The 11,451-nt window shown below is 39.6% G+C and overlaps 1 protein-coding gene across 1 annotated transcript; it reads left to right on the top strand.

Moving 5' to 3' along the window:
* Positions 1-345: 345 nt before the first annotated feature.
* LOC141774411 (fibroblast growth factor-binding protein 2-like) lies at positions 346-8,466 on the top strand. Its single transcript, XM_074647074.1, has 3 exons — positions 346-462; positions 4,915-5,194; positions 7,154-8,466. Exons 2-3 carry the CDS (start codon positions 4,920-4,922, stop codon positions 7,584-7,586), a joined length of 708 nt encoding a protein of 235 aa, XP_074503175.1. The 5' UTR covers positions 346-462; positions 4,915-4,919; the 3' UTR covers positions 7,587-8,466.
* The last annotated feature ends 2,985 nt before the right edge of the window (positions 8,467-11,451 follow it).

The following is an 11,451-nucleotide window of genomic DNA, read 5'->3' as shown; positions in this document are numbered from 1 at the left end:
ATAAAATTAAAATAAATAAAATAAAATACGTTTCTGTGTATCTCTCATCATTTGCTGTAAGAGATGTAAATATTTAACTCAGACTGAAACTGATTCAGTTAAATTTTTGAATTTCACATTTGTATAAAGTACAAAGAAAACAGTGTGTTATTTTACAACAGTGTTTTTCATGTGAAAACCACTTGCATCAGCATTAAAGTTATAGTCATGATCCAAAATTGGTAGTAGATAACATTACTGTGACGTTGGTTCAACAGAAACATAGAGGGTTTTGTCAGGAGGGGTGAATGTGGGAGGTGTTCTTGGTTTTGGGTGGGCAGTTCTTCGTATAGTCCTCCTCATTCTCCGAACCCCCTCCTTCCTCCAGCCCTCCTCCTTTATCCTCGTCTTCTCCCCTCTTTTAGTCAAGTGTTCGTGGTCCCCACATTCCCACAGCAACTCAGAGCCGTGGAGCGTCACATGGTAAGAACACCGGGCCTCTGCTCACACTGAACAACAAACCCTGAACAACAAACTACTACTCTGCATTTCTGCTTCTTCCTAAAACTGTCAAATCAAATATGAGAGCGCGAGAGACAACGGAGAAAGATTTGTGTTTTTGTCATGACTTATTGATGAGGGCTGTATGTGGAGGAGTGGGGGGTGTGCTTTGAAAGGGGGGATTATTTATTTTTTTGGTGCTGTGTGCGTCTTTGTTTTTCATCTCCTAGAAACTCCTGTTAAAATGCTGCAGTGGAAACTGACTCATACTGATAAAAGATATCTGTTTTTATTCTTATTTCAAGATGAACATGAACTTGTGAAAGAAAATCCTGAAAATGTTCAAGGAAGAACTGAAAGAAAACTAATCATACCAAATTTGAGAGAAAAAATTGAACACTATTTTATAATTATATACAAAGATTTTTTTAAGCAACACACAGCGGCTGAAATCAGTAGTGGACTTGTTTTCCTCTTTTAAAAGATGCGGTTTGCTGTTGTTTCTCGATGTCATTGCAAAAATAATTGACTTCGGGAAATGCAATGACATTTTCTGTTTTGTGAATTCATTTATCCAAACTCGATGTTTTTATATCAGTTACATCACGCTAACGCATGCATGTGAGTCATGACAATCACCTCCGACCTCCTCTTTGTTATTGAACATCAGATCACTTCAGGCTCGGACACAATATTAAATTTTACAAATGATGAAAAACACGTAAATATACAAAAAATATATATTTACAGTCGACTATAGAATGATATGAAATGCTGACTGACATTGATCCCTCTTTGACTATAGATGCACAATGAGCCGTTATGGAAGGACAAAGCACAAAGCAGATGGTTTCCCTCTGTGTGTTATGCTTTATAACCGCACAGGCCGGAGTGGATTATCATCTTTATACCATGACCACTTATCACTATTCAAAATCAATTATTTCTTTAAATATACCATGGCCTCTGAGAATTCTCAATTGTGATTGGCTCGCAGGTGTCCCTTAATTTCTTGTAATATACCGGCAGTGTAGACCTTGTGGTACACTTTACATGCTGGGAGACAGGACAGGACCTTTTCAAATTGGATTCAGTCACATCAAAATGTTGGAAATATAAATATTAGTTTGTATTGTTTACGATGCCATTGGTAAATGTGGTATTTTGTTAACTTGCCACACAAAAAGTACAAGCGGCATGTGTCTTTTTGTGTGCTGCATTCAAATGGAGTGGAACCCACCCAGCCCTTACCTGTGCAGCCGTTTCCCGCTACCAGCTCTTTGATGCTGTTGGTGATTACCATAACTACACCTTGTCTAGTAACACAAGCGGAAGGATTTTAATTGTGTAGTAAATATATTTGTGATAAACTAACTATATAAGTAAATGAATGACAGATATTTTAAAATTTTATAACATATTATAGTTCAGCCCGTTTTACAAGAAAAGGCATATGAATGCCACGATAATGCGCAAGGCATGCAATAAGAATGCCTTTCTTGCTTCTCATTTGTACGCTTTGTGACAATGTGCAATGTCAATGCATCCGTGTCAGTATGCTAGAGTTCAGAGCTAGTGACGTAGAATAAAAAGTATTGTATTGTTTTAATCAATACATACCATAGACTGTATCCTATACAAGAAGTGGACGTAGTCACCGATTGGTTTGTGGACTGCTGTTTTGAAGCCTCGAGTTCGGCATTTTGTCCGTCACCATCTTGTTTATTTGCAACCAGAAGTGACACGAGAGGGTGGAGCTAAGTACAACCGAACGCTGAATAAGACATTTTTAAGCATCCAAAAAGTTTAAAATTAACTTTCATGAACTGAAAACACACTGTGAAAGGGTTAAAGTTGTAAGACGAAAACACGGGCAACTCCCAAACCGGACAACACCGTGGTAGCGACCTGTCAATCAAAGGTAGCCACGCCCTAAAGTATCCCCTGCTTTATAGTCTATTTGACTCTAAATGGGACCATAATTTACTAAATGAACATCATGCTGTATTGAAGAAGACTTGAAACTAGCGATTGAGACCATAAACTCATGTTTACAATGTTTACTGAGGTAATAAATCAAGTCAGAAGTAGGCTCATTTTCTCATTGACTTCTATACAATCAGACTTCTTTTAGCAACCAGAGGAGTCGCCCCCTGCTGGCTGTTAGAAAGAATGCAGGTTTAAGGCACTTCAGCATTGGCTTCACTTCTCAGACCCGGATGTAGCCCACTGATACAGACCTCAAGCACAAACAGAATTAGCTGCCTTACTATATCCACTGCAGGCTTAACAAAATCCTAAAATGTCATTTTCAGTTTTGCAGTAAGTTTTGGACAATGAGCCCGAAAACTCTGAGATCAGTTCATTTGTTTGTCTGTTTTGGTTCCCAATGTGAAATATAATGTAGATAGAGAAATAATAATAATATTGTACTAAAGTGCTGGATTGTAAAGCCCATTCATTTGTTTGTGGAGCGCTTTGGCTTCAACCGAAACAAAAACAGCACGAAGCTCCGGAGCAAAATTCTCTTTTTGATTTAATTTTCCACCTCATTACAACACAAACACATCAACATTATTAATGGAATTAATTATAACACGACACAACCTGTTTTGTTGTTCCAACTGTATCACATCATTATCAGTATGGTGGTACAGGGAAGCAACCTGTTCAGTGTTTACTGACCCAGGGGTGCAGCGGTACACAGGATATGAATGCTTTCACTCTCATCAATCCAGACTCTAATTGTTTGTTTTGCTGAATGCAAATGCAGTTAATTAAACACACGACATCTAACCTGAGAAACAGACTGCAGGCAAAACTAACAGACAAGGACAGTCTGATCACTGACTTAATTTTCACATTAGAATTCTAATAATCATGTTTAGTAAAGTAAAGATTAACAAGCCGATCTTATCAGCTGATATTGGTCATTAGTTTTGATAAATATGCAAAAAGACACTGCAGAGCATTACAGTTGTTATATTTATGCATATTTGATTACAATTGTTTTGTCTGTATGTGTTAGATTTTTTTTCTTATCATTAAAATAATTTTAATTTCATGGATTTCTTTTTTTTTCTGTTCAAAATATTTATATATTATAAAACATTGTACATTTTCTTGATATTTGTACATATTGTTCTAAATTTTTCAAAAAGAGAAATACATGTTGAAATAAATTATTAACCATGAGTTGAGCTGTAATCCTCTCCTCCACCCTCCCTCCCTCCATCCCTGCTTGTTGTTTGACAGCTGCATGTCCGGTCCGGACTCTTCTTGGGGGAGTGTTTCTGACGCTTGGCTGATTTTCAATAAGCCGCTGACAGAGACTCACACCCTCGCTCTGTGTCCATTGTCCATTTTTATTAACATTTAACACGTGTTGTGCCCCTCCACAACCCGGTCTCACAGGAAGGCGTGTAAATAGCATGACATTACACGGACAGTCCGCATGTCATGAGGACGCATTTTAGGCTTTTCGTGTGTCATTTTTATGCCACGCAACAAAATTGGTTGGGTTGAGTTGCATTGTGGGACATGTAAGATCCAGTGTTTTGGGAGCTTGATTATACTTGGGACTAAAAAGTAAGATATCTCAGACTCTGCTGTCGGCATAGCTCAAGGGATGGCACTGTCGGGACCCACTATCGTCTATGTTTTATACAAATATTAACCGTCCTCAGAGGAATGAAGGCTAGTGAGTTTGGTGATAATCTGATTTTTCCTCGAGCACCACCATGATGTTGACATTAGTGGTTTTCGAGTGAAATTTCTTGACAACTAATGGGTGGATTGCCATGGACTTTGGTACAGATATTCAGGACCCCCTCAAAATGAATTGTAATGTCTTTGGTGATCCCTTCATTTTACCTCATCAACAGCTGATAACAAATTTAATTTGTCTTTGGTTTATGATCAAATACCTGCAAACACTGATGATCTTCTCATCAATCTCAGCTGTGCTTTGTGTTTAGTATTAAATTGGCATGCTAACACGCTGAAGTCTGTTTTTAAAACAGAGCTTTTGCACAAGAAGAAACATCAAGATTAGAAAATAAAAATCTAATTTAGCCATGTTTGACCAATACAAGTCTCTAAAAGGAGCTGACAGAAACACATAGTTAGCAAATAGCTGCTTATTTCCACATTCAGCAAAGAGAGTACTATGATCTGATTGGAGTGGTGTTTGTGTCCACCTGATAAATCCCATATTCACTGTCCTTTTAGCTCTGTTTTTGGTCTCCACCAACTGCTGGTAGCCATAGGCAGATAGTGTTCATGGGTTTTTCTTTGCAACAAAAAACTTAGATCTAGAAGAGACTAAAACATCAACATTCAAATCAAATCTTAAATTAAACACAGGTGCTTCAGAAAATAAATTGGCCTCCATATTTTCTCTTTTTTTTACTGTGTCCAAATGTCTCCTCCCAGCCACCATGAGTGTCCTGCCGTGCAGTTTCCTCTTCGTCCTCTTCCTCTGCCTCCCCGTCCTCACCGAGGCCAAGCGGCAACCCGGCGAGGCGAAACCCGACAAACCCCGCACGCCTCCGCCGTCCCCCCAACCGGCCAAGAGACCTAGAAATCGCTCGGTGCCCGGCTCTGGAGAGCTGACCACCAAGGAGGGCCATAGCTGCACCTGGCAGACGTCTGGTGAAGGCCTGGTGAGCCTGCTGGTCAACTGCAGCACTGAGACACTGGGAGACCCGCTGAGGTGAGGGAAGCATTAACAGTAATATCTCATCTGACTCGACTCTTGGAAGGCCTTGATAGCACAATAACGTAATTCACCTTTAGTGCCCTTGAATTCATGTTGCCTATGAAACTGACTAAAGCCTCATTCTAATTTAAAGTCATTTTCAGTCATTTGAATATTTCAGGGGGAAACTTGTGAGAAGTGAGAAGGACACTCCAAACTGGAGCTTATTATTCAAATCCCTCCTGTGCTGAGTAGTTTAATTCTGGACTGTCTAATGGGGAACATTTGATACATATTTATGATTTAGACAAAACAGCTGAGTCGGTACAAGTTGGACAGTTTGTTCGAGTTTGACGCTAGCGGGAAGATTAAGTCATACAGTGTGTGATTAAGGATTTTACTTTTCAGGGCAGTCTTTGTCTTAGTAAAACTCAAATATGTCTGACACACTTGGACACCAGAGACCAGGCTCACATCCTCCATGTGGTTAGACTGGCTGTGCAGGGCAACGGGGACAGGACCCAAACGCAGACTGAGGAGGCTGCAGGGTGACTTCAGTGATTTTATTGATGAAATGGCATACAGGTAGGCAGACGGGCAGGTACACAGGTACACAGGCAGCCAGGTAGACAGATCCAGATAAACATACAGAAAATAGACACTTCAACACAAAAGCATGACGCAAGAAAGCAACTAGGACAAACCGACAATGTGCCGGTTAAATATGTGGAGGACTGATGAGGGAAATGAGGACAGGTGAGCAGGTGGGCGGGGTCAGTCAGGTAACTGCAGGGCTGATTAGGAAAGTGGAAACAGGTGAGTCAATCAAGTGATAAGGAAAGGAGGGAAAGTCCAGGGGCATCCGGTGGATGGATGGAAAATGGCGATGAAGGTGCCTGGGGAGGAGGGACAGAGAGAATGACTGTGACACACAAGAAGCTCAGGGAAAGATTGGGTTTTTTGAGATTATAGTTCGTTTTTGTCCATATCTATCCATCCACTATTTCTCTTGGATTGGGTGCCTTTTTTCTTCCTTTTTCTGCACAAATTTCAGCACAAAGAAGCATGCAAATATATTCATTGATTATTATTTTATCTAGACTTCAGGTCTCCTTAGACCCAAGACTGAAACCAACAAAGCAACAATAACTCTTGTTAGGTTAAATGAATGCCTTGGCAGTAAAGGATTACACTTAATAACTGTACAATAAAACATTTGACATACGTTTAATAATGCAGTTTTCATTGTTTCCTTGAATGTTTTGAACATCATGAACAAAATCAATTCTTCTTTAACATCTTTGACTGAATTTTTACAGGAGTGTTTTTGTAAAAAGAAAAGGAATATTTTTTTTAGCTGTACCTACTCAAACTGGTGACACTCTACCTCAGTGTTGCCTTTTACTATTAGAGGATGTTGTTGCAATTACAGATTCAGAGAAAAGGTGTGTTAGTGATCCCTAAATAGTCGTAGCATTTGTAGTCCGTTAATTGATGCCCATAGCACACACCGGAGGAGACAAAATTGCCTCCTACAAAGCTTTTTAAGTAAGAATGACTGAGCTCATTCTTTGGTAATCCTTTTTAATATGCAAGAAGACGATTAAGTTTTGTGCTTGTCAAGACACAGGTGTGCTATAAACGATAAGAAACATCTAACACAAAGTCCCAGGTGGTTTGCCTGAAAGTCATTTAAAAAATTTACCAGAACTCATTAAGTGGATTGTTTCTTTCATTAAGAAATGTCAAATTCTTCATTATTAAGAACTGATTTATTGTCAGTTAAAGACAAAAGTCAGATAGATGGCGACAGAAAAAAGGTGAATAAATTGGAAGAGAAGTTTCAATCCTTGCATGTATTTTGGTCAATTACAACATTTATGTACTCCTCTCCTGTCTCCCAATTTGTTGTTGTCTTCCACTTTGTTTTTCTCCTTTTCTTTCTTGACCTCTATACTTCTGTTTCTCCTCCAGGTATTGGTGTCGTTACGCCGGTAAACCAGACCTCTGCCAGGCCTACGGGGTGAAGTCCAGCCAGTACTGGAAGCAGCTGGTGGGCAAGCTGAAGAAGAGGCAGAACGCCTGCGAAGGAGAGAAAGTCCTGAAGGCCAAAACCTGCAAGAAGGCTCCCGCCGAGGCCCACATGAAGCTCGCCCAACGCAGTGGCGAGGAGGAGAGGAAGGGGGGGAAGAAGAGAGGACCGCCGGCCAGCAAGAGCTCAGACGGAGGGAAGGCAGAGAGGAGGAAGAAGAAAGAGGAGGAGGAAGAGGAGAAGAAGAAGAAAGAGGAGGATTGGACTGGGTTTGACGAGGAAGGAGTGGTGAATGACATGGAGCCGGTGCAGAGCTACTGCAGCGAGGGATGGCACTCTGTCTGCTCGTTCTTTGTCAAGTTTTTTGAGGGTTGATGGGAAACGATGAGGAAAATGAAAAGCTCATTTATAATACATGATGCAGCGAGTTCACAATCTGAAAACAACCTGTAGAAAGATGTTTTTTTTTATATAGCTAAGGAAACACCAGGCAGCTTATTTGTATTTTTTTTAAATTTTATTTTATCTTCAACTTTGAACTGCTTAATAGAGTAAAAGTGGAGATTTCAGCCACATTGACTTGGATTTGGGCGTAAAACAAAACCCTTTTTTAACATGAGCTTCTTCATAAATTATGAACATTTTACAAATGGGACCACCTAGCATCTAATTTGCAATGTTATAGTGGAGCGACGATTCAAACCTGGCAATCTGAATGATATAGAATCATTAAATCAAACCTATCAACACTGAATGGAAGCCACAATTCATTATAAATGTGCCTCCCAGTCATCACACACACACACACACACACTGACATCTGCTGATGTGGAGTGATAATGTATTTTAATGGAGAGAAATGAACCAATCTGATTAAATTTGACTCCAGTTTGAGTTAATTGAGAATATTTAGCTTTGTCGTATAAAGTGAGTTGTAGTTTTGCTCTCTAGAAATGTTAAATCAGCTGTATAAACTGTGTAATGTTGGAACCTTTTGACTAACAAATAGAAGTGTTTTGTTAGTAGTGTTTTGGTGAACAATCAGCCAATGATCATCACTGATGATGATGATGATGGCGATATTTTTGTGATGTGTAACTAATGTTTTCTATAAACTTTGTGTAATTGTTCTGTAAAAACAACCTGGTTAATGTTGGATGGGATTTGTGGCAGTTAAGCCCGTCGGCATTTTTTTTATATTCTTAACACTGTTTCTGGAATTCTACAATAAAAAACAAAAAATGCTTTAATTGTTTTCCGGTTCTACCATGTCATTTAAAACACTCACACATTCACCTCAGAGATGCACTTTATTATATACGGATATAATGAGATGATATCTTGACAATAACAGGATAATAATGTAGTAATACCATGGAATTTACAGAGGTTATAACTAGGACTGTCAGAGTTAACGCGATTATGGCGCGATTATAATGCGATTATAATGTGATTATAATGTGATTATAATGCGATAACGCAAACTTGTTTTAACGCCCACTCATTTATGTAATGCATAAATGCCACTTAGTGATTTTTAGGTTGTAGTGGCTCAGTTTAAAGTTAGAGTGAAGATACTGGCATCATATGAAACTAGAAAACCTAAAGAATCCATTGATGCCAATACTTTGTTGTCGGCAAGGAGGCTAAATAACGCTCCAAATTTATGTTAAATTTTGGCGAGGAAAAAAATGGCATTGCTATTTTCAAAGGGGTCCCTTGACCTCTGACCTCAAGATATGTGAATGAAAATGGGTTCTATGGGTACCCACGAGTCTCCCCTTTACAGATATGCCCATTTTATGATAATCACATGCAGTTTTGGGGCAAGTCAAGTCAGCACACTGACACACTGACAGCTGTTGTTGTCTGTTGGGCTGCAGTTTGCCAAGTTATGATTTGAGCATATTTGTTATGCTAAATGCAGTACCTGTGAGGGTTTCTGGACAATATTTGTCATTGTTTTGTGTTGTTAAATGATTTCAAATAAAATACATTTGCATAAAGCAAGCATATTTGTCCACTCCCGTGTTGATGAGAGTATTAAATCAAATCAAATATCTTGGTAATAATAGGGTTTGGTTTATGTAGGAGGTTTCTGAAAGGGCAAAAAGAGTAAGGGCTCACAGTGATAATTCCTCTAATCTGATTATATCAGTGTGATATTCTTTTAATGGTGTTACATCAGTGCAATAACGTAACAAGCACATACAAATTCCAGTAAATAATCAGTAATTACCAGAAAAAAACAGCACAAGTTCTGTTTTTTTTTTTTTCTTTTTTGCACCGAGCCTTCGATCAACCAACCTGTGAACGGGGGATTCAGTCTGGATTCAGGTAAACCTTTCAGGCGTAGCCACATTTCAGATATTTCATTGTTCTATCTCATAAAGTTATAAATTATGGATGAGGAGTGGTTGTTCAGACTGACCTTATGTGTCCTCTCTTCCTGTTTTTTTTCACTTTCAATCTCCTTCTCTCTGTGTCTCACATTAAGTCACCCTTCCTCATCTTTCTGGTAATGTTCCAGTTTGTTGATTGATTCACGCCGATGCAGTATTTCAGCATAGTAGTAAAGAACAGAGAATTACAGCAGAAAGAGTAGAAAAGGGAAGGAAATGAAAGGTGAGTGGAGGAGTTATAGAACACCACTGTTCCTCCATCTGCAGCACTTTCCTTGTTTTGGTTCTTCCACTGATCTCTGGCTGCATTGTGCTGCTGTAAACTGCTCTGTTGTGCTCTGTGAAGTGGAAAGAGACAACTTGAACTGCCAGAAAACAAATAAAGAGCTCCCAAGGTTAAGAAAGGCTCCACACAAGACAGATCTATGGGGGATTCATGTGCCGCATAACTGTAATCTTGAGAGAAACCTCCCACCTTCACAGCGGAGGGAGGTCAGTACCATGTGTTTCTTTAAAAATCCTCCTTTACTGCAACAACAGGACTGTTCAGTATAGTAAATATACTGCAGAGACACACGTTTTCAGCCTCTAGAGAGCGGAGCATCCTCACTAAAGCAGTCATTGACAGCACAAAGTTTTTAAACGCTTCAAGGTCTGCTGCTGTAATGGGTGCATGGTGGCGATGTTGACCAAGAAAAGAAAATAACAGTATCAGTTGTTTCAGTGAATGCCCCCAAAACAACGTTTAGGTTTAAGTGACCAAGACCTCTACCTCTACCACCTCTAGTGGTGGAGCAAATAGTGTGACCTTGTTATAGAGCCACAGGACGTCAGGGTGGTTGGATGGACTTTGACAAGGCAGACTGCTGTTCACTCCATGTTTACTACCAACGGTATCGTTTAAAAAAATGACGATGCCAGTAAATTTTGATGCCGATACCAATAAAGTACTTAATTTGATACCCATCATGTGAATGGAAGCTGTGTTTGTCCCATTGCTAATCGCCGCCACACTGTTTTTATTTAATTTCTTCTAGACCTGGGCACAAAAAGGATCAATTGCAGGTATTGTTTGACTGGAGAAGTTTCGATACTACTCTCCTGGTCCTGGCAGAGCCTTGCAGAGGCAAAGCACAACGCAGGTATAATATGCCATCAAAAAGCGTGCAAGGAACGCCATTCACTGTTTCCAGGCAACAACAACAGTTGCAGCTGTTATCTCATTGGTTGTGCTTTAAGAGGTCAGGGGCAAATTTGAAATAATTTGAACTTTGAGCGCAGCGCTTTTATGGCAATTTCAAGCGGAGCGCCACGCCAAGGGTAGTGCTTCCTCCTAGTCAGGCTCCACCGCTCTCCCAATTTGAAAACAGTGGCACAGCCAGCGCAGAACGATTTTATCACTGATCATGTGTGGGCTGCTTTAAGGTATTGAGTACCGATACCAGCCCTAACCAACAGTCAATGATGGTTTCTTTTAAGTATGACTGGATCTTTCCCCAACCTTAACCAAGTAGTTATTATTTGAATCAGGATGATGAAGGCCCCTCACCAAGCTATTTTACCCCAAACCATGTTTCCCTCCTCCTAACCAAGTTGTTTTGGGCTTTAACTTTATCAATATCACATCAGATTATGGTTTTATTTTGACGATTTATCTATTTAACTAGTAAGGGACCAAGTACAATATTAAACAATTTTTAACATTTGAATGTGGAAAGCTCGGATGAATTAGTCCTCCTGATAATTGTGGCATCAGATGAGTGAATGTTTATGTAAGTTGTTCAGGAGGGCAATAATAAACAGCAAGGGTGATGGTGTTGAAGGGTGTATGGTGTGGT

This window comes from Sebastes fasciatus, chromosome 9 (genome assembly GCF_043250625.1).
Source record: "Sebastes fasciatus isolate fSebFas1 chromosome 9, fSebFas1.pri, whole genome shotgun sequence".
Taxonomy (NCBI): domain Eukaryota; kingdom Metazoa; phylum Chordata; class Actinopteri; order Perciformes; family Sebastidae; genus Sebastes; species Sebastes fasciatus.
The sequence above is the reverse complement of the archived record's forward strand: the minus strand, read 5'-3'. Positions and strand labels throughout refer to the sequence as shown.

Bases quoted from the DNA above. Each gene is read 5' to 3' on its own strand.
- LOC141774411 (XM_074647074.1), top strand. From the start codon at position 4,920: ATGAGTGTCCTGCCGTGCAGTTTCCTCTTCGTCCTCTTCCTCTGCCTC. The intron at 5,195-7,153 runs GTGAGGGAAGCA...TTTCTCCTCCAG, and splicing joins ACACTGGGAGACCCGCTGAG to GTATTGGTGTCGTTACGCCG.